This window comes from Schistocerca piceifrons, chromosome 7 (genome assembly GCF_021461385.2).
Source record: "Schistocerca piceifrons isolate TAMUIC-IGC-003096 chromosome 7, iqSchPice1.1, whole genome shotgun sequence".
Lineage (NCBI taxonomy): Eukaryota > Metazoa > Arthropoda > Insecta > Orthoptera > Acrididae > Schistocerca > Schistocerca piceifrons.
The window spans coordinates 499,061,187-499,086,404 of NC_060144.1; the positions used below are offsets into that span (position 1 = coordinate 499,061,187).

A 25,218-nucleotide genomic window follows, 5' to 3' on the forward strand; every position below is an offset into this window, starting at 1 on the left:
TACTTATCGGCCTGGCCAACATCTTGTTCTTGCCATGGACGCCTCTCAATATGGGGTCGGTGCAGTGCTTGCGCACCGTTTTTCTGACAGTTCTGAACCAACCCATTGCTTATGCCTCCAAAACGTTCACGGATGCCCAGCAAAAGTATTCTCAAATTCAAAAAGAAGCTTTGGCCATTATTTATGCTCTTCATAAGTTTGGTGTTTTTCTCTACAGATCCAAATTTCATCTTGTTACGGATCACAAACCACTTGTTTGCTTGTTTCATCCATCAACATCACTTCCTGACAAGGCTGCACACCGCCTCCAGCATTGGGCTCTTTACTTGACTCGTTTCAATTATGAGATTCATTTCCGGCCGACGGCTCAACATGCGAATGCTGATGCACTGTCTCACCTTCCCATGGGTCCTCATCTGGCATTCGATAGGGACGACCTTTTGTGTTTCCACCTAGATGTTGCCGAGCAGCGGGTTGTGGACAGGTTCCCCATCACCAGGGACCAGCTGGCGGCTGCTACGGGTTCTGACCCTACCCTCTCCCGGGTTTTACACTGTATTCTGACGTGTTGGCCAGATCGTCCATCCACTAAGACTTCTGATCCATTGCGGAATTACTACGCTTTGCATTACCTCCTCACGGCTAGGGATGGTGTTATCCTCCTTTCCACCAAAAATGCTTCGCTGCGTGTTGTGGTACCTGGGTCTTTGCGTGCTACAGTCTTGCGCCTCCTTCACCAAGGGCACTGGGGTCTCTCTCGCACAAAATCTCTGGCACGCCGTCATGGTTACTGGCCCAGCATCGACTCTGAAATCGCACACATGGTCGCGGCCTGCGGCCCTTGTGCGTCACAGGCCGCCACCCCGAAGTCATCTTTGTCACCGTGGCCTTTGCCTGAGAAGCCCTGGGAGCGTATTCATGCTGACTTCGCGTGACCTTTTTTTAGGTACTTATTGGCTTCTCGTATTGACGCCTACTCTAACTTTCCTTTCATTGTCCGTTGCATGTTGCCTATCACCGCGGCAACCACCAATGCTCTAGCTTGCATTTTCTCTTTGGAAGGCCTTCTCTCTACTCTTGTTACTGATAATGGTCCGCAATTTGCCTCTTCCGATTTTGTGGATTTCTGTGTCCATCACGGTGTCATGCATGTCACGGCCTCTCTGTTCCATCCACAGTCAAACGGTGAGGCTGAATGACTCGCCTGCACATTTAAGGCTCAGATGAGGAAACTCCTGGCTTCTTCTGCTGCTGCTGATGTGCTTCTCCAATTTCTGGCTTCTTACTGTTTCACCCCCATGGGCGACCACAGCCCAGCTGAGCTCTTACATGGCCAACAGCCCCGCACGCTACTTCATCTTCTGCGGCCTTCCACCTCACGGCCGCGGGTGCCTTCGCTTGGCCAATTCACCACCGACAACCTTGTATGGGTACGCGGATATGGCAGGCGGCCAAATGGAGTCCTAGCCACATCTTACGACACCGTAGCCAACACCTGTATGAAATCCAGGTGGACACGGGTGTTGCAGTGCGTCATTCAGACCAGCTTCGGCCTCGTGTGCTAGCAACACCTGTTCCGGATGCCACTACACCACCTTCAGCTCTACCTGACGCTCGGGATACTGGAATCTCTCATTACTCACAATGCAGTCCTCTCACCATCATATCAGTGCCAGCACAAGAACTGACGCCACCAGGAGACGTGCCCATGCAGGAACCAGATGACCATCATCTGTCGGAGCAACTCTACTTGCCTAATTCTCCTACGGACGCGGACACATCGCCCATGTCTCCTGTTATAAGAACCGGACTTGGCACAATGGGCAGATTGGTGCACGGGGCCCCAGCAGATACGACCCCCAGGTCTCCTGTCATCTCGATCTGTTATCATTGGGGACACTTCCATCCATACGAGAAGCCTCCTCTTCGAGACTTTACAGCCAGTCAAACAACACCTATGGATGTTGGCAATCTACAGGCCACCTCCATCAAGACCTGTGCAAAAACTTCAAAGGGAGGAAAAGTGTTGTGACTTGCCGATCTTTCAAAGTGCCGCCATGCAGTTACACGAGTCCTCTACATGCGGCGCTGTCTGCCAGCCATGCAGCAGCAGCGCCACCTAAGCGGCCAGCCAGCCAGCGGCCGCTAGACTCGGACTCAGTTATGATTCGACTGTTAAAGTGTACACACGTCTTACTCTGTTTACTTGACCTGTGACTTTCATGTATTGCGTCTTCCTTGAAATATATTTGTTCAACTTGAAGTTATAAAAATAATTCATCTTGCATAAAAGGAAATTTACTTTGAAACTAATGCTTCTCAAACCATCATTCGTAATACTTTACTGCGACCTGTTAGAAACACACTTGTTTCAGTAGCTGCCATCAAACATCAGAAAACAAGTGTTACTACGTGGGCACAGCTACAATGACCTAGGAAGCTGGTATGTTTGTACGAACTTACATTACATCATAAAAGAAACAGGACACCAGAGCCTACTCCAAGAGCATCAGAATTTGGTAAAACATACTAAAATGCAAAATTTTGTACATGGTTGCACGTTCCGAGACCGTGAATATTTACAATTAAAAGAAAACAGCCCTCAGTCACTAATCAGTGCCTGAGGGCTGTTTTCTTTTAATTGATACTAAAATGCATAATTCGGCTTAAGGTGAACATTCTTATGTCCAGATTCACAATGAAGTAGGCCCCAACCTGATATTAAGCTTCTCAGTGTGGTTTTTGGGATGTAAATTTTCTTGGAGTACCACTATTGTATTATCTCATGTTATGTTCTTTATTACAAAATAATGCCACATGTGCCAGAAGATGAAAACATGGATGTGAAATTCAGCGAACAGCTGAAACTAGTTAACATTAGACTGAAACACTTCATTTCAAATAAATTGACTGCCTCTGCAGAAAAGATTAATAAAAGCCAAATGTCTTTAGCAAACCAAAAAAAATGACTTCATTGTTCTGCAAGGCACGTAATGCTTCACAGCCAAAAACAAGTAAATAAAATAAAATCAGAAAACAAACTAATAAGAATTTTACCTTCCATAATTATGTGAATGTATTTTAATTTACTTGATATCTCCCAGCCACAGAAATTAGTTTTGTTTTCATTTGACGTGAGAGCTTGAAACGATGAGAAAACAGCAAAATCACTAACAGCCATACTTCAAGTAGCCAGAAGCAGGAGAAGGTACTGCTCATACATGACTCAACTACGCATGCGCATGAGCCCACTGGAAAATGTTCAAACGAACCTAATGCAAACAATTGTGACATCACACTCATCGTAAGCAGTTTGTTGTTATGAAACATTGCACAGTCTTCATCCTAAAGCCTTTGACACATTTTGCTGTTGACAAACGTTAGAGTATCAGTTCTTATCAGCCAAAATTACAAAAAGTTAACTGAAAACTAGAACACTGTAAAATTCCCAGAATTCTAAAAAATTCCAGGCTTTTTCCCAGTTTTCCCCTGGATGAAAAAATTCCCCATGTTTTTTCCAGTTGTCCCGGGGTATATACACTGTGTGTATTATATTATTGATACGGAAGTGCATGTTGGAACACAACCAGAAGGGCTACACTATGTAAGTAATACTCTAGCAGCTGTAGTTCAAAGACTTTGTACCTCCATCAGAGGAACTGGCAGGAATATCACAGTGAATAACTGGTTTACCTGTCGTCAGTTGGCTGAAACACTGAAAAACGATTTTTGGCTAACTTTATTACGAACCATACAAAAAAACAAAAAGGAATTGCCACTGAAATTCATGAAGCCCAGTAAGCATGAAGTGGGTTCAAATACATTTTCCTTCAGAAAAATCTTGCACTCCTGTATCATATATTCCTAAGAAAGGCAAAAACGTTGTACTGGTATCCAGTCTTCACCATGATGACAGTATTGACAAAGAGACAGGCAAAGCAGAAATAATAGTCGCGTATAATAAGATGAAAGACGGCACAAACACATGTAACAAGTTGTGTGGTGTGTACAACTGCACAAGACACAGATGCCAATGACCTATGGTCATATTTTATTCGTTACTCAATGTTGGCGGCATCAATCCTTTAGTGATTCATGCTGCTAACAACCAAGCCAGCTGGACTCCACAAAGGAATTTTCTGCACCATTTGTCTCATGAGCTTGTTACAGAACACATGCAAGTCCCGGCTGCCTTGAGTAACATATTGTCTAATATTCCTATGGATTTGTGAAATTTTCCAAATTGAAGTGAAAGCAAGGCCTGTCAACACAATCCTAACAAACAGTGAGGGCATTGTGCATACTGTGATAGCGGAAAGAACGGACCTACCGGGTGGAGCTGCTGCAAATGTAGTAAATATCTGTGTTTGGAACATGCAAGTGTTATTTGTTCAGAATGTTTAAAAACCGAAAACTGTGACTGAAATGTGTAAACTGAAAAATTGTTGTAACCAATGTGTGCCTTTCATCCTGTTTACAATATTATTATACATATTTTTCATATGCACAAATAAATAATGTAACACATTTGGAGACAGAATTTCAGTGGAACAGTGAAACTTATCATTTCAGTGGAACTGGACAGAAATTATAGCATTATAAAAGGTATGTACTTAGCACATTAAAATCAAATGCAGTAAACTGCAGATTCTCAATTACTTTGTTGATTTTTACTTATATATCTGTATTTATCGCCATGCGGATTGACATTCCGCAGCAACTATTAACGGTACTAAACATGGCACAACTACTGCAGGGTTAATATCAATCATCAGCTTTCTCCACCGAATGCCAAAATATCATGACCACTCCCACATACACAAGGACAAATGAGCATTGAAACAGAACAACAGAAATCTGAGCTTGCACAGATAGACTTAGGTGTTCATTTTTCCCATGTGCTATTTGAGAGGGGAATGGTGATAGCACTGGCAGAAATTACTTAACAGTCATAGTTCCAGCTCCATAGTCTTAAATATTCATTAGAAAATATCTGGTGTTAACAAGTTTGTTTGCGTGACCATCTTGTGCAGCAAGCACAGAAATATTTGTTTTGTAATTAAAAACTGCCTTTTCTTGCTGCAATGTATTTTGCTTCTCCCAGACAATTTTGCCTTCCACTTTAAGGTACCTTCAGTGGGATAGTTACTCACATTTTAGGTTGGCATCTGCATTTTCTCTCATCTGTTCACATGGAAGTCACACTATAACTTCACTAACGAAACATAAGCACGTTTTTCAAGTTTCCAACTTTTTCTTCAAAATTTTCATATTGTTTGCATAAATGTCTCATCTTGTTTGGTTTGTTTGTGTCCATGAACTCACAGTAGTTACATCTTTAAATCACAGTTTTCAATCAAATACATACAACTAGTGACAAAAGACTAATAGTGCTCCAAAACAATATGAAAATTTTGAAGAAAAAGTTGAAAACATGAAAAACATTCTTATGTTTCATAAGTGAAGTTACTGTGTGACTTCCGTGTGACCAGATGAGAGGAAAAACAGATGCCAACCAAACACATCAAAAACCACCCCACTGAAAATGCCTTAAAGTAAAAGGCAAAATGCATCTGGTAGAAATAAAACACACTGCAGCAAGAAAAGGTGGTTTTTATTTACAAAATAAACATATCTGGTATTATTGACACAGCACTTATTTCTTGCACCATTCCTATATACAAAGGAATCACACAATTCTGACCACCTTACTAACTGGTACATTCCTCTAATAACCATAATACATACACAATAAATGGTTTTGCAACTAAGTAGAAAAAATTTTGTCCATGCTGAATGTTTGAGAATGAAGGAACTATGAAATAACTTAAGCAATTTGTTCGCATTTGATAAATGGCAAATCAGCTACAAGGTAAGGATTCAGAGGTCTGGAGCCTCCAGCTGGAAAATGGAGATACTTGTATGATTTTCTGAAAGTTGGCTAGTTAAGGTGTATCACGACTGGTGTCACTGTAGAGAAATAATGAGCCATCAGCACAGTTTTTCAAAAGAGTGGTAGATACAGACAAGAGACAAATACAGTAATCACATTGGTGTGTGTCAATGGAAGCAACACATTTACATGAATGTTTCACATGCATATTCATAGAGGAACAAACATTGAGCTGAGCACGTACATATAATTTCCTCCCAAGCCCCATCACCATCTTTCAAGACAACTGAGCAAAACACCATACACATTGTAAGGTAGGAATAATCTATACAAGAAAGTGTAGTTCTTCACTGTCTTTGCTGGTTCCCAGACTAATAAGATCTCATCTCTGTTCATGGAATCACAGTTTCATCCCTCCACACTGACATAGACAATGAAATTGCACACAGTGTGGTTGGTCATCCCAGATCTTAATACACTGCCATGTCATATCAAAGCTATATGAAATTGTACAGAACCACCCGCACTATATTACATGATTTAGTTATTTCACAGAGTATTCCGTCATACATTTTTTTCATACCCATTTCTGAATATCCACAGTATGTGTAAAAACTTATGTACCCCCCCCCCCCCCCATCTTCCTCCTGTGATGCTGAACAATGAAGCTTCTCAGGAAAAAATAATTAAATTCAAAATATATGTAGTAACTCTAGGAAGAAAAGCAGCAACCCCAATAACCTTCAGCCAAACAACCCACTAATGGTAACAGTTAGTCAATATGATATACTGTTCACCTAAAACTGAATTAAAGTAATGAAGTTCAACTTTAACAAAAGTGGATTTTTGGCAAAGTATACCACACAAAATGAATAAGATGAAGTGCTGAGCATTCTGAGGAATTATATATATACTGTGAACCAAAAACATGCAAAAGTTAGTAAGGCTGAACTACGTAAGATATGTTACATTTTTGGTGAAAAGAAAACTTTCTCCTTTCAGTTATAAAAAGGATAGAATAAAATACACTACCACTGTCACTGTTTTATACTTTGTGCACTACTATAGAAAAAGCCTTTTCTTGGAGAAACAACTGTCATTGGGCAGTAAATTGAAAGACAATGAAGTATATTTTTTGACATCAAGAGTACAATAAAAATGACACACTTGGCTGGAATAAGGTGTGAGAGATGTTGGACTAAAATACAGGATATACAGAGTGATTCATAGAATGTCAAGTGGTACAACAGGAAGAACATTACTACTGTATCTCAGGTAATTGCTGGTGTCATAAGACATGAATATCAACTGCTGATTGGAAAGGAATAAATTATTGTGGCAGTAATACTGAAACTGATCCCAACACTTAGTTTACGATTCCTATGTAACTAGTGGCTAATGTATAGAAGATAATGCAGAACATGAAGTTATCACAGTGCTTACAGAGAGAAATACTCCTGCCAGAAGATTTTTGTATGTGTGCTCAATTATTGTTAAATACCTATTATCGCAACATCTTTTATTTGTAGGGGCATCAGATAAATGACAGAAACTTTGAGTAATGCAGTAACTACATTTCATCACTGTTGTCATCATGTTTGTCATTGTCAATGTCAAGCTACTTTGCCTCATTCAATCTATTACCTATTGATGTAATGGTTAAAAGATCTGAAGTTGGGGTTCATTTTTTAATTTGTACATACAAGCTGCATTTTGCAAAATATGTTTGCATTTTATTTGAAAACTCGAGGAAATATTAAACTTTCAGAGAAAGAAATTTATGGTAATGTAAAATGAGCAATTTATTTCAGAACTCTTACATCAATATTGCAAAAATAACAAAAGACTTTCTTGCTTAACCAGTTTGAGTGAAAAATTAAAAAGTCCGAGTTAAAAGAGGTGATACTTTGAAGAACCACAAAACTTTCTAATATCCCTTTTGAATCTCTTTATCAGTCAGTTCCACTACTGGTACATTATTGCCCATAAATTGATAAGAATCATCTGCGTACAATGTGTTAGTGAATCATGGGTAGAAACTTTGAATGTCTTATCTATGAATATCATCTAACATTAACTTATCATTGCTGTGATATCACCTGCAAGTATGCGCAGAGGATGTACTGAGATGATGGCTGTAAGTTAACTGAACATGAAAATTTAGATACCAAATTTTGGATTGAGACTTACTTTAAAAGTTTGTAATCAGGGTTTACATTCACTATGATCTATGTTATCTTCATTATTTTTTCAGAAGATAACATACATCACAATTTGTTTACTTACTGTGGCCTAGTCCTGCTAATGTGATTAAAACAAACATGAAAAGTTAGTAACTGGCATAATTAAAAGTAAATTACTATGGAAAATCCAAGAAGTTATTTAATCAGAATAATAAGCATTATTTACGTCATCCACATCAACATAACATATCCAGCAACAACAAATATACTTGCTGTTTTTATATTACATATAGTTAGCCAAACTGTGCAGTTCAAAAATAAATAAACAGCTTATCAGAAAGAAGATAAAATAAACAGATGGGTGGCCCATGGATTCCTAGCAATGTTAATATTTCTACAAAGTATTGTTTATGGCAGGCTATTAATTTTCCCATATAATTCATAAGTGTCTATTTTTTATCCTTATTCAGAATGGTGAAAAACCTTTACTAAGATATGTCTATTTCAATGATATTATCTGCTTAAATGACACCATATGCATATATTGCAATAATCAGTGTATTTACAGATAATGGGAGATCATTGTCATTCTGTAATAGTTACACTTCAATTGATTTAAAAATATAAATACATGCATTGGTTACATATCAATTAAAAAATTAAGTAATTTGCATATTTTTATTAAAAGTAAATAAATAACAATAATATTGACAGCTTCAGGCTGGCACACACACCTAATTACTGCCAGAAGACAAGATAATGTGCCCTACTGTCAGTAATGGGTCTGGTTCTCAGAAAACAAGACATTTTACACAAGCTGGCAAGCACAACATACATAATTTACATACCCACTTCAGGATCATTGTTTGAATGCCATACTAATACTGATAATACATTAATAAATCTTAAGATATACAACATGATGGCTGCAATATTTATTTCCAGCATAAACAGTGTGGTCCTTACTGGTCTGAATGATTTTTTAGTTTAGATTCTATTAATTCCTCAGAACTGTAACTGTGATCAAAACTATTTCTTCCCCATATCAAATTTCACTAGCATTTCCATCAAAAAAGGTGTAAAATAGTTTGCAATTACTCTCTATGTGGACCATTTGAATGCCACACAATTTTTGAACTTCATACCAGCCTAAAAGAAGTACAGAAGCTGATTTATACTCACAACATATCGTCCTTGGCAAGTATTACATACATATCACAGCTGCAAAGTGTTATCCTACAGATTCCTTGTCTACCTTCTTCATTAACTTATCAACAACAACTTTAGTTTACACACAGTCAAGATCAGCTTCAATTCGTCCATATTATTAGACAATAACTTTCGTTACAAAAGATTTTACAATAGTCTCTTCTCAGCATATTTAAATACAATGATCCTGAAGCAACAATGAGCTTATTAAAAACAACTATACACTTAAAATTTTATTTCTCTCAGCAAGAATAAGACCATCTGCTATTGACTCCACACAGTAATTCTTGGCAGATGAACTGTAAAATAACTACAAGTCTCAACAAAATTTTCAACATTTACACATAAATAACATCAGTAACTAGAAAGCTACAAGAAAAGCTACAAAAAGCTTATACAAAGCAGCATATTTGATACACAAATTCCAACATTAGTGGAGTACTATAATTAAAGAAGCTGCCCAACACACAAACTTTTTCCAAATTTGGAAATATATTTATCTTGTACTACACCAAATAGTACTTCTATGAGGAGCATAAATTATGTATACACGTTTCTGAGCCTACTTACACATTCAGAAATGTTGGAATTTAATGAGCAAAAAAATCAGTGGCATACTCAATAACACAAAACAAGAAAGAAGCCATCACCACCAGCAGCAGCAAAACAACAACTTGCAGCCTGCTCTTCCATCAACTAAGAACGTACACACATAAATATCTGTGCCCCCTTATCATGTTCCATTAAGTTGGGTGGCACATACTGTACCTAAGATAATTAACATTCCCCCCTGGTGACGAAAGACTCATATTATATTTCTCTTCTGGGCTCGTTTTTTTCTGCTTACTAATGATGTCATCTGAATGTGAACGAGGTACTCTTCCACCTGCTAGCTCTTCATTAAGCATTTCTTCACTAGGCCCTCTCCAACTGGGCGACTCATCATCATCACGCGAGCCCCCAGTTCCATATGAACGTTCGAACTTTCCATCATCTTCCCGAGATCCATCACTGTTGATTGTAAATATAGGAAGGGGACTACATCAAGAAAAACAAGAAAGCAGAGAAGAGAAGGGCAAAGTGCATCTCAATAGTAAGTCTTAAAGTTATCTATAAAGTGCTGTTCTATTTCTGTAGAACTTTTATTGTAACTATAATATAGGTTGGTGCAATATTTTCTTTACTATCTTATATTGTAATATATAGTGAATAACAGAGAGTACTACGTTTTCATTGAAAGAGAATAGTGAAAGAATTTGTCAGTAGAGAGTTGTGTCAAAATACGTACTGGACAGAATCCAAATATTTGCCACACATTGGTAATATTCACATAGAAATATTAAGCAAAACACTAGTAGTATTTGGAATTAAACCTTCACTTACAAAATTTGGAAAGCAAATTCATTTGTCACATAAGTTCCTGCTCAAGTATAATGTGGTAAATGTTTGGATTTTTTGTTAAATTTATTTTAATGTAAACTAGTTTAGGTCTGAAATGAGTTTAAATTAAAGATTTATTAGTTTCAAAATCTACAGAGTGAGTAAGACATAAGAATTCATATTGGCTTTCATGACCAGACAGAATAGATTCGCAAGCATCTACTAGTGAAAGTATTCAAGTAAGAGTATAGTAGTATATTTTAATCTATATTGGTTACCAAAGTAGAAGTAAAATTTAAGTAATGTGATTTCTACTTCATCATTTTATTTCTAAACAATCTCTCTAAAATGATGCAACTTGCAAATATTAAGAACAGTGCATTTCCTCCTTTTAATCTGCTAGCCCAAAGATATATACTTACCTCAACTCTGGTGTGGTTTCTCCTCCTGCCCCTTCTATTCTAAGGACATTGTTTGCTATTGGTTTGTGTTCATTTGCATTGGGTGAAGATAATACTGTTTCATCTTCTGGAGTTGGAGGCACTGTTGCATTTTCAGTATCAAGAACATAAAGATTTTCTGTTGCTATGTCAACAACATAATGGAGATGTTCCTGTGCCCGGTCCACACGGAAAAACCTCTCTGCAGTGCAGGCTGGAACAGTCAACATCAGAAGTTTAAGATGCTGAACAGTCTAATAAAAAGGAAAATCAATGACTCAATATGAATCCTACAAGATCACTAAGACTTGTTTGCTGCAGCTAAGAAATATCTTTTTACAAAATTGTATATAACTATTGTAGCACCAACTTTAAAAAAGGACATATTGCAATGTTTATTTTCAAATGTGAACATTTTAGGTTAGGCCCTACCATGAATGTTATTGACACTGAATGAAACAACAAATTTCCTGTTAGCAGTCATTGTTTATTTATATCTACAATGCTTTTTTAAGGTTTAAACCTCCATCATCAGGTGGAGTTACATGTGTTAGCGTGATGTTGTGTTATGACTCTGGGGTAACCTGTGACACTGTCTAGTGGAAAAACAAACACACTATTTCAGAACGTGGTTTTGGGGAGGTTTTTGACTAAAAACTACACATATATCCAAATGTTAAAATAAAACAACTAAAATAGAATATCTCCAGTGGTCACAAGCTCCTTTCTCTGTTATAATACATTACATGTGAACTGTCATGCTTTGTAAACAATGATGGTGTCTGGAAACTATTAGGAGCAACGAAACAGGTAGCAAACAGAAGCATTATCTCAAAGTAAAAAGAATATATAGAAAAATAACACAACGATTTCAGAATAAGTTTTAAAGGATTGTGGAGATCTTTGTTTGAGTTGATGAATACATGTGTTGGACTAAATATAAAGTGGTATATAAATCCTTTTTTGTCAAGTTTTTGTAGCTTAAATTACATGCTCATTTACACAATAAGGTGATATGTTGGAGCCCTTCAGTAGAATAATTATGTTGCCAACAATGGTAAAATTACACATAAATAAAAATTCTGGCTGGAATTCAGGGATAGAAGATGAAAGGATTGTGAGAAAGAGCTAAGTTTAGCACATGCTATAGATGTGGGGTCATTAAACTCACACATGTTACGTATTATAGCTAAGAGGATGGAGCAGAGACAGAGGGGGGAGGGGGGGGGGCAGAGGGGAGAGGAGGGGGGGGGGGCAGGAAACAGAGAGAGAGAGAGAGAGAGAGAGAGAGAGAGAGAGAGAGAGAGAGAGAGAGAGAGAGACACTCAGAAATAATGGGTGAGGTGAGTAACTGGTAACTGGTAACTGGAGGAGAGGAAATTTTTCAGAGCAGGGGCTTCTCAAGACAATATTTGTGACATGTTATAACTAAGTGAAGGTTGAAGCAATACACTGGTTATGCTTTAAAAATATCCAAATATATATTCAATTTACACGGTTAGGTGATATACAAAGAGTCAAAAGCTGACAGATGTACAAGCTGTTGGTGTGATGGTATATTTGTATATGAGCCATTCCCTTGTGGTGGTGGTGGTGGTTAGTGTTTAACGTCCTGTCGACAACGAGGTCATTAGAGACGGAGCGCAAGCTCGGGTTAGGGAAGGATTGGGAAGGAAATCGGCCGTGCCCTTTCAAAGGAACCATCCCGGCATTTGCCTGAAACGATTTAGGGAAATCACGGAAAACCTAAATCAGGATGGCCAGAGACGGGATTGAACCGTCGTCCTCCCAAATGCGAGTCCAGTGTGCTAACCACTGCGCCACCTCACTCGGTATTCCCTTGTTGACCTGGGGAATGTCACGGTAACATAACTAACTATTTTGTGGTAAATATGAATGTGTGTGTGTGTGTGTGTGTGTGTGTGTGTGTGTGTGTGTGTGTGTGTGTGTGTGTGTGTGTGCGCTCGCGCGCGCCGCGCGGCGCGAGAGAGAGAGAGCACACACACTGCAAATTCGAATTTAGTAAGTAGGTTATTGTGAAAACAGAGATGGCACTATCGTAATTGTTGTCATTTTTGTCATTTAATACGGATTCAGGACGTTTTCTTTGGTGTTTGTACATCTGGAGTGTTTCAAGGATATCTAGTTTTTTACCTTTATGTTGGATATGAAGGACACTTGTGTTGTTGACAAGGTGTTTTGCTTCATGCAGGTGGGTGACTTTTGTTGATGTATGGTATTTTTTATTTTTTAGTGGTGCCTTGTGTTCTTTGAATCTAATCTCAAATGATCTGCTTGTCTTGCCTGTCTAGAAAGTTACAGCCCGAACATTCAATTTTGTACACACCTGTATGGGTAAGTGGACTCTGTGGGTTGCTATTGTGAGATAACTTCTTCCCAACCATGATGTGGGTGGTAAAGGATATGTTTATGCTTTTTCATTTGAAGACATGGGCAATCTGATATATACTACCCAGAAATGGGATTGTATGGAAGACGCTATCTTCTTTTTGTTTTTTTGTGATGTGACTGCTTTGCCACTATTGGGTGTTTTCAGGTGTCTACAGTGGAGCTGTTATAGGCATTTGCAATAGTTGTTTGTTTTATTATTCCAATTTCTTGTTCACATTTAACTTCAGAGGGTGGTAGCTGGATTGCTCGGTTGATCATATACCATAATGCTCCCATCTTGTGGGCTTTGGAGCTGTGCATGGTAGTAGGTGTTGTGGTAGGCTTCACATAAATTTCATGTTGGTGTCTAATCGTAAGATCTAAAAAATTTATATTGTCACCTGCTTGGTGTTCAGCTGTGAGCATTTTATTTTTATGGGAGTTGTTGAATAGCTGGTTCATTATGCCGTTTATCAAAATGACAGTATGATCTACCTATCTGTAGCAGTGAATGATGTTTTTTTAAGAGTGTGGTGATTGGCATTCAAAACTTTTTCTTCTAAGTCACTTGTAAGCATTCTAGCTAACAATCCGGAAAGGTCTGAGCTCACTGCAAGGCCATCCGTTTGTTTGTGGAGACCATTGTTGAATTTGAAATAGTTGCACCACAGTATGAATTCTGACAGGCCCATTATTTCAGAAACATTTGTGGAAGGGATTTTTTGTGCTTTTGTAGGGTGACATTAATTATATGTAGTGTGGGATCTATTGGTACAAAGGAATAAGGTTTCATACGTCATACGACATAAGTATGACTCCTTAAGAAACTTTTATGTTTTTAACATGTTGCATAAATTCTGCTGTTTTTTGAAGTGTTCTAATACAGTTGAATGTTTATGTTTCTTAGAAAATTTTGAGGAGCTTTTTGTCAAGTTTGAATGTTGGTCTATTCCTATAATTCGCTGCTACCTGATAGCAGTCTTATTTAATGAATTCAGTAATAGAATCTTATTCTAGTCTACTAAGCATCTTTCTCAACTGTAATTCTGCACTATAAAGTTGTATATTGAACATCTGTTTTATACTATAAAGTTCTTTCTAATCATTTTTCACCCACAGCTTTTGCATGCTTTCCAAGGTTTTCTTTGTGGTTCTTGCGTTTGTTTTGAGTCAATCTTGAAATAATTTGGAATTACATTATTTTTTAGACAATTTCTATTGAAGTGAATGTGCTGCTTTTCTCATTGCAAGTTTTCTAAGGTGTTTTTGTACTTGAAAATAGCCTTGGTTGCCTGACTGGGCAGATTAACTTTACAAGCGAACATTTTAGGTTAGGTTTTTCTGTGACATGCTCGGCAAGTAACAGTACTTATAAAACTAGAGTAACAGTAAGATGACTGTAAGTGGAGTTTTTAATATTGACTTTGTATCAAACAATAGCAATTGTAGACATATAAAAACATCAATGTCTTGATTTCACTTACACTCCACTATCTTATTCCAAACAAAGGTAGATGGCTGCAGCAAGACTGCTATGGACAATGATATTCTGTATCCCATATATATAATGATGGGAAAATACAGGCTGTACCAGATCATAACTGCCAAACATCAATCATAAAACTCACCAACAGAAAAACACTTCATGAACACACTCAAGTTAGGCTTGCTGCAATAATAAACACTGAATCCACCAATATGTTTAAAAGTAGTTCCAACAAGAACTTTCGAAAGAAGTCTGCCATGAAGACAATGGATAAAAAATTTAATTACATATTACTCCACCCAGGAATTTTCATTATTGTTATACGTTAATGATCTACCGGCATCAGTAAATAACATGGCGAATATAGTAATGCTTGCTGATAATACAAGTATCTTAATCAAGGGCCTGCAATCCTCAGTGCAGATTACAACTGAAACTGTAACACACCACTTACCTATAGAGGACTGACATGTGGCACACAGAAACAGGAAACAGCTAACAAACCGTTAACGCTAACTTTTGAGACCTTGCTCTTTTGCTGGTAAGAGTACACGAATTCATACATGCAACCACCTAGACATACATGCTCATGGCAGTGTGTCTCGTAATTACCACAATCGTGTTTGTGTGTACTCCTATCACAAAAAGAGCAAGAGCTTGAAAGCTAGTGTTAACTGTTTTCTATTACATGTTTCTGTATGCCACACACCAGTTCCCTTACGTAAGTGGTTGCCTTTCCCTTATTTTACATATGTTTTCATCCAGGTATTTCCCTTATTGTAATACAATAACACACCAAGTATACAAATGGTTCACAGAAAATAGTCTACCACTAAACCTTTTACAACAAATCTAATGCAGTAAATAACAAGCTACAAGCTCTTGAAATAGAAATCAATGTGCAGAAAATTAATGACACTTCACATGTAAGATTTGTTGGTGTGTGAATGAAAAATAAATTAAGATGGAATGAACATACTGCTCACCCGCTCAAGAAACTAAGTGCAGCAAGCATTGCACTATGAGCTATTTCAGTCTACCTTGACCGAGACACAATGTTGTTGTCATATTTCACATACTTCCATTCTCTGGCCTCTTATGGTACAATATTCTGGGGAAATACTGCAAACGTGGAAGAAGTTTTAAAACTACAAAAACAAGAAGTGTGGTTGATCTGTGGAGTTACAAAACTGAACATCCTGTACGAACTTATTTATGACCTTTGGGACATTGACACTCAAAAGTTGGAACATCCACCCACTGATTATATCTGTAATCACCAACAAAAAACATTTCCTAACTCAGAAAGTCACAGTCATGACACAAGACAGAAGCAAAGCCTTCACAAGGACTCAATAACTCACAATATAATGCAATTGGCCAGATATGAGTACGACACACACACTGAGAGTTCTATTCAAATGAATTATGGAAATCAAAGATAGCAACAATTTTTGCCCGTTATCAACTTTGATGCTGGCAAGATATAGGTTCCACTGATTTCATGAATTTTGAGAATGTTTTAATTTTGAGCTGAAGTCAGATAACAAATTACAAAAGATGTATTTTTTGTGTGATGTAATAAAAAATTAGCAATTTTGGATCTTCCCCCTTACTTTTACAATGAAACCTTGCTTCTTGCCAAATTTCATGATTCTAGGTCAACGGGAAGTACCTTATATGTTATGATGAGTGACTTTTCAACTATCAAAATATGTGAGCTAAATGGCTCTATCTTCTGCTTGCACTGTTTAGAAGCTTAAATTTTTATACCACCAAGAGACCATCGACCTTAGTATGTGACATAAATTTGAATTGGTGTGCTAAAATGTTCTAGAGAAAAAGGGTGTTAAAGATGGACAAATTGGCCAAGTGTGAGTAGGACTTACGCACTGAGGATTCCATAGTAACTTAATTATGTATATATATTGTTCATCCATCCTGGAAATTGGGAATCTCAATGATTTTTGGTTATTACCGGTGTCGATAATAGCAAGATATTTGTTCCACTAATTCCAAGACTGTACCAAAATTTCTACAGTAGTTCCTCAGTCTAGCCCAGACATACAAGAAGAAGCAAGCAAGGAACTTCAGTTCATATACGTTGAGGGAGAAGATTTAATAAGACCTTTTTTATTTACTTATTACAGCATGAGTAAAACTTACATTTTATGTTTGCATTAAGTAATGTTCATCTATTACTCTTTGGTGAATGTTTAATGCAATGTATATGTTCTAATGGCAAAAGATAATTTTTATGCGATACAATCAACGAAACTTAGGTTCTTGCCAAATTTCATTTCTCTATGTCTGTGGGAAGCACCCTAGAGGTTTTGACGAGAGAGGTTTCGTGTATCAAAATATGCGACATAAATGGCCTTATCTTTTGATTGAAGTTACTTGGAAGCATAAAAATTTTAGACTGCCTAGGAACCATAGACCTTAATATGTGACATAAATTTCAACTTGATACACCTACCCAGTCCTGAGGAAAAGAGGTTCATATCAGTCGAACACACAGACGGACAACAAAGTGATCCCATAAGGGTTCTGTTTTTACAAACTGAGGCATGAAACCCTAAAAAGGAGTTATCCAGTTAGAAATAAGAGTTCGCAATAATAAGCTACCACAATACAAAAAATAAGACATTGAAAAACTATCACATATTCAAAATGGAACTTGAAACAATTCCTCGTATACCACACTTTTTATAATTTATATTAATTTTGAGAGCTATAAGTTATGCAAAATATGTATCATATCATAAACTGAGGCTCTAACAGGACAAGGAATGCTACAGTTATATTAAAATCTTATACAACATATATACAACCTCCACAGCATCTGTCAGTTCTGTTGAAGAAACCAATCAATTCCCACTGAAAAAGAAGTAAAACAAGGTGACCCTCACCTGCAAAACTGTTTTCAGCAGTCCTAAAAAAAAGCAGTGTCTAATCGAATTGGAAAACAAAGGGAATCCATTTTTCTGGGAAACGGAATAAATAACTTGAGATTAGCTCATGATATTGTTCTATTTGCAAATAGCATACAAGAGCTTCAAATATTAGTTAAAAAACTGGTGTTAGTCTGCTCTGAAGTTGGACTAAAAATGATCTATACAAAACCAAGATCATAATGCATGAATGACCACTGGAGGGAAATATACACTCATGAGAAAAAAGCTGCAACACCGAGAACAAGTTGTGTAACATAAAAGTTGATAGGTGTGTTTCTACATTTGAAAGATGTGTCTATTCAAATTTCATGCCAGTCACATAAGAACTGCACAAGTAGCACCACTATGAGGGTGCAAATTAGGTTTACTTTAAATACACACTGTAACACTCTACCTTTGAGACTGAACATGGTGGGTTGATGTCAGTCAAGAATACCTTTAAGGCAACGAAGACATCATTATCAATGTCTCACTCAGTTTCAAAAACGTCACGTATTAGAGCTATGATAAGCTGGATGTTCCTGCTGTGGTACTGCAGAAAGACTTGGCAGGAATATAGCCACTGTACACGATTGCTGGCAACGGTGGTCACAAGAATGTATGGTCGCAAGAAGACCGATCTCCAGATGGCCATGTTGCATGACTACCTAGAGGGAATACCACTGTGTTAAGTGTGTGGCTCTGGCACTTCATACTGCACCTGCAGCAGCAATTTGAGCAGCAGTTGGCACCACAGTGAAACAAAGAACTCTCATAAATTGGTTACTTCAGACACACTGTAGCGTGCATTTCAACATTTGCTCACATACCACTGTTGTAATCCAACATGCCCTACAGAGTGTCAACAAGTTGCATTGGCCTGCTTCATTACCAGATCTGTCTCCAGTCGAGCACATATCGCACATTGTCGGACAACTCTAGTGTCATCAACAACCATCATTAAACATTCCTGTACCAACTGACCAAGTGCAGCAGGCATGGAACTCTATCCCACAAACTGACATCGAGCACCTGTACAACACAATGTTTAAATGCTTGCATTCAACATTCTGATGGTTACACCAGTTATTAATGTATCAGCATTTCATGCTTGCAATGGTTTATCTTGCTTGCATTAACCTGTTATCTAGCAATGTTAATCACTTAAAATATTTTACCTACACAAATATATTCCCAAAATTTCATTACTCTACATTAATTATTTTACGGTGTTGCAGTATCTTTTCGCAGCAGTGTTTTATGTGTTGGAAGCACACACCTGCAAAGGGTCACAGAATATATCTGAATGAACTTGAAAGGAGACTTAAAACCGAATTATTCAGCATGTCAAATTAGGATGCAAGTATACGGAAGATATTCTTTAGATTTCAAGTCTAAGATGATGGCCAGGCAGAAGGAAACATTTTTTCACCTATGTATATTAGATGTAATAACTTATTGCTATGAGACATGGACATTAAATGAGTCCATTGTTGGAAAACTCAGAGTAGCTCAAAGAGGAGTGGACAGATCACTGTTGGGCTACACAAAGATGTAAAGAAAGCAGTAGATATCAGAAGCAACTAAACTCAGTGACACAATGGAAATATTTTGAGATTCATCAGTATCATCATCAGTGGTGCCAAAATCAATCCACTCTCTTGATGTAAGAAGAACAGCACACCACAAAAGGAGACATAAGGTTAATAAAAGCAGCATCATACAGCACATGCCTAGACACCAGTACTGCGAAAAAAATCTTTGTTTGTTAAACTTAAATGTTTCTGAATTGTGATAATTGGCTGATGATGATGTTTACACCACAAAACATGTTGGAACAATAAAACTGGAGCTAGATGTCAACAAATTTTGATTGGTAGTAGTAACTGTAAAATATACGAAGCCAGAAGTAGAACTGTCAAACAATGGTAACTCCAGGTAGGAATATCAACAATGTAGGAAAAGAAAGACTGCTACTTACCGCCCAGCCCGAGTGATGGAACTGGTGGCCGTGTGTGGATGAAGTGTGCTTTTTGTTGTTGTTGTTGTTTTGTGTGTGTGTGTGTGTGTGTGTGTGTGTGTGTGTGTGTGTGTGTGTGTGTGTGTGTGGTTTTTACTGATGTAAATACAAATGTTTTATTCCACCTCTGAACATATTTACATGCAAGCCAGTGTTAACACAATAATAAGTATAATAATAATATAAACTTGGACAAATGTCATTAACTACAATAGAATAACCCAAGAATGATACAATACATATTTAAACAAATGCCAGTAACAACGTAAAGTTTCCTAATAGATCAGTTACAAGATAAATGCCCTATATAGTTCACTGAATGACAAGTAAATAATGAGACAGATAATTAACAATAGTTGCATGCAACAGTAATACAATAGTTGCACAGTGTGGCATATATATATATAGTTAGCAGTTAATTTATTGTTCATTCTCTAATGGAAAGTTTGTCATTTGACACACTCAAGAAACTCTTGAGCAGAGTAAATTACTTTACTTTTTACCCACCTTGAAAGATTAGTTTTAAATTTATTTACTGGCACTGTGCAGGCATTTTCAGGTAATTTTTTGAAGTAGATAGGACCAAGCTATTTGTATCTGTTATGTGTCTTTGCAAGCCTAGCATATGGCATATTAATTGTATGTCCACTTCTTATTTTATGGTCATGACCATCCTTCTTAAGTCAAATTTACTCAGATTCTCTTTAACAAAGACAAGGCAGTTGTAAATATACAGGCCAGGCACTGTCATTATATTCAGTTTCTTAAAATAATCTTGACATGATTCATACGGGCCAAGTCCTGCTACACACCTTATGGCTTTCTTTTGCCAACTGAACACTAATTTTGAGTCCACAGAATTGCCCCATAATAGCATACCATAACTCAGTTGGGAATGGAAGAATGAAAAATATGCACATAACAGAAGTTCTTTAATGACACTTCTCCTCAGCTTGTACAGTAGATAGATGACCCGTGCCAATTTGCCACATAACTTCCCTGTGTGGGTATCTCAGCTAAGCTTTTGATCTATAGGAAATCCTAATAATTCTACTGTTTTGTTATCATGACTCAGCATTCAGACTGAATACAACAGCTTCAGTTTTATTACCATTCTTCTGCAGTACATTTGACTCAAACCAAGTAGTACATCTCTCCATTGCCACTGCCATGCTGTGTTGGACATTTTGAAGGTTGGTATCACGTGATGAATGTTGTGTCATCAGCATATAGTACTGCATCACATGGTGCAACTGCAGGTAAACCCTTCATATAAATAATGAAAAGGAAAGGTCCAAGAATAGATCCTTAAGGTACAACCTTTACAACTGGCAGACATTCCGACATTTGATTGTTTACCTTAACTAACTGTTTTCCACTGTCCAAGTATGACTGCGTTAGCATTTTCTGTCACTCCATAGTGGTAGTGCTTTTTTAAGAGAATATTGTGGGAGTCTATATCAAAAGCTTTCCTGAGGTCCAACAGTGTTGCACAGATAATATCTTTATTATCAAAACCATACTGTGAGGAGATAAGTATATCATTTTAATTGATATTGGTTGATAGTTATCTGGAGATCTCCTTTCTTGTGTACTGGTTTAACCGTAGATATTTTTAAACATTCTGCATAATTAGCTTCATTTAAAATTTTGTTGATTATTTTTGTCGGTGGCATTACAATTTGATTTCTAATATATTTAATAACATAATTTGAGAGACCATAGTAATCCTCTGATCTAGAATTACTGAGCTTAACTATTGATTCGTTGACCAATTTGTATTTTGTACATTTGTATTTTACTGATGAAGGCTGTGACCAAAAGCTGAAAATGAGTGTCTTTTAATTGTGCCTGTCTGCAACCTGACGTGTCATCTTTACAGTAAGAGCAATCTATCCTTTCCTGCATTGTAGAGGTATAACTGTCATATTCTTAGGTATCAATAATTGAAACAAATGGCAAAGTAAACACAAAAATCAGTAACCAATATTTTATACTATTATTAGGTAAGTTTCAAAATACACAGCCAATTCAAGTTCGAAAGTAGTCATCACACTTCCTTCTTGCAGGTAAATGTCTGTGTTCAAACAATAAATAAGTGCCACATTAAGTAAGCAAATAAACTGCATACTCCATACAATCCAGTAATCTCCTCCAAACATTAAACACAATCTTTATAAGATGAAAGCAATCTTTCTCTCTTTCTTTTTCTTTTTTCATGCCTTCCTTACTTCCTTACCAAGCTTCTAAAAGCTAGTCAAAACAATAAAATGAAAACAAACTTTTAATGCAGACGGACAGGTGTATACTTACAATCAACAAAGCACCAGTCCGGTGACAGTTTGTTCGCAAACTGGTTGTTGTTTTCAGTGGTGCTAGTTGCATCTTCCTGCAGCCTGTTAATCATTTTTCTGACTTGTTCCAAGTCCGAGACTGGATTCACCTCTATCACTCCCAAGGAGATTGCTGCAAATCAATATCACATATTTTAATGAAATTCAAAATTAATGTTTATACAGACAGTAAGAGGCAAAAATTTACATTAAACATCTAATAAGAGTGCAGAAAACAATCTAGTTTGTTGTCACTGAAATTTAAACTACTTGAGCAGTTCTGATAAAAGAAATAAGAGTATAATACTTTGGAATCTTTAGTTGCCAAGTGATGAGCGGAGAAAGAAATGGTGGGAAGTGTTACTACTAATTTAAATCAAAAATCCTGCTGATATCAGGAGCAGAAAAGCAAGTATGGAGGGAGGGAAAACTCAAGAAACTGGGTAAAAAAATAAATAAATAGATAAATGGCTTTTGTGATATGCAGTGAACATCAAATCTGAATTCTAAAGTATTTGTGGTACACGAGATGAATGTCTTCTTACTAACAGCTACAACTGGTACAGAACTGTCCAATGCACAATTTTAAGGTCACCGTATGTACAAAATATAGGCACATACAAGTTGTAATATTACATCTGACTGGTAACTTTCGTATAAAAACATGTTTATTATTGTAATAAAATAAACAATATTCTACATGAGTCAGCTATATCCGAATGATTGCCTTTCCTTTATTTCATGCAATATTGTACTTAACTACACGTAAGAAAATAGAATTTTATGTATGCTCATACAGACACAAAATATACATTGCTGAAAAATTATTGACATATCTTGACAGAGTGCTAATGAATGCAATACTCTAAGCATGTAAAAGAAAACAGAATTTAATGTCCACATATAATGCCACAAAAGACACATTATTACACACATTAATTAACATGAGTGTATTAGTAAAAGGTCTTTAGTTTTATCTACAAATATTCTGATAACTATAAATTGCCCTGTAGAGATTATGAGGCAGAAGCTACCAATTTTCACAACACTCCTAATATTCATTAATGCTGTAGAAGCTGTGGAGTATTTGATGTTTAGGTTCCCTTTTAAATGTATTAAATTTTGTATTCTTACTGATCTTACCTGCCAATGCATTGAAGAAATTTTTTACTTATTGAAGACACTGTTCTGATACACCAGGTTTTCCAAAATAAATATCGAAGTTTTTAAGGCTTTGTAACATTTATTACATTCAAAATACAATTATATGTAATACATCAAATGAAAGAGCAACTAAATTTTGTTTGTATAGCTGCACATAGGTGCATGCTCTGTTTCCTGTGTCTTCCATTACAAAGAAGGCGTTGAAAGAGTGAGAGAGTCTCATATGTTGACCCCAGAAATCACTTTGGAAGGCCAGTTGTGAATTAGCAATTCCACTGATGTCCATGTGGAGACCTTTAAAGAAGACACTTATAACTACACCCTTATCGTTTGCAGTTGTTACAATTTCTAGAGCTTACAGACTAAGGTTTATGTGCCAACTTTGGGAAATGTGAACACATGCAATGCGTGCATTTGGGGAAGTGGAGGGGATTCAGCAAATCCCTTGAGATGGTACAGTTGCAATGAAACTCCCCTGAACTGAACGTTTTTTGAGCCATATCCTGGCAGAAAGTTTATAGGCCTTTTATCTCAGTAAACTCGAATTATGACTTTTTCCTCAACTGGAAGAAGCTGAACCACAGACTATTGGCAGCAAGACGGTGCACCGCCTCACTGCCATATCTCGGTTCACAACTGGTTAAACAATGTTGTACCTGACCGTCAGGTTGGCCGCAAGGTGCCAGGTGACAGAACTTGTTTTGTATAGCCTCCACATTCACCAGATCTGACATCATGCAATTTTTACCTTTAGGGCTTCATAAAGGATCATGTTTACATGCTTCCACTACTAGCTGATCAATCCGACTTAAGAATCCGGACATGGTATGGAAAGAATTCGCCTATTGATTCTGTGTGTTCCACATTGTACACTTGTAAGAAAAACTATTTGAGTTGCTCTTTCATTTGACTTCTTATTTACAATTGTAAGTTAAATGTAATACACGCTAAAAAGCCTTAGAACCCCGATATTCCTTTTTGAAACACCCAGTATTGATTTTCGGAAAGTTGTTCCTGTTTTATGTTTCATACTGTTTCTTTGAACAAAGTTGAAAACTCTCAATGAGTCTTAATGACACAGATACTGTCATATACAAATATAGCTGGTAGGATAACAGTTTTTAGTTCTTTAAAAATACATCTACATGTTTCTCTGTAATAAACAAAATCTTATAACTTTTTCTGGAGTTTAAATAATGGTTTTGCAAAAGTGTTTCTCAAGAATGATATACTGTACCTTAGCAATTCATACTGTTTCAGCATGGCAACAATCTGTGAGCATTCTTAATATGTAACAGAACTTGTTTAACTTTTCTACACGTTTGTCCCACTTAAGTGTTCATCTACCCATAATATTAAAAATTTTACAATCCTTTTCCTGAATTTGGCTATTCCCTAATGTACTCTTTGCGAAGATTCTGGTTTTAGTTATTTTATAGTTGAAATCCACCCACACACTTTCTTTAGCAATAGAAAGCCATCTTTAAACCACTTTTCTGCTACATCTATTGTTTTGTCAGTTTTATGCTGCACCTCATAATCATTCTTTCCTTTCATAAAGAGGTTGGTATCATCTGCAAATGAAAAAGTATCCGCTGTTGAGAGCAGAAGTTTAAGCAATCACTGGAATATATTCCAGGATGCAAAATCTTACTTCTGACACTGAGTAGCCTGTGCAGGCAACACGATTCTGACAGCTGCTGCTTCTCTGGAGGTACACATTTCTTCCCATTCATCTCAAATGGCAGAGATACCATACATATATATTCATGTTTTGGGTGAT

General features: G+C 36.9%; 1 protein-coding gene across 1 annotated transcript in view; it reads right to left on the minus strand.

The window, feature by feature from the left end:
- LOC124804650 (eye-specific diacylglycerol kinase) overlaps positions 1–25,218 on the minus strand; it is an 879,337-nt gene that overhangs the window by 104,513 nt on the left and 749,606 nt on the right. The window contains exons 13-15 of the mRNA XM_047264874.1: positions 22,252–22,404; positions 11,088–11,319; positions 10,054–10,296 (exon numbers count right to left, since the gene is read on the minus strand). Coding sequence (XP_047120830.1) covers positions 10,054–10,296; positions 11,088–11,319; positions 22,252–22,404 — 628 coding nt within the window. The remainder of the gene's footprint in view (positions 1–10,053; positions 10,297–11,087; positions 11,320–22,251; positions 22,405–25,218) is intronic.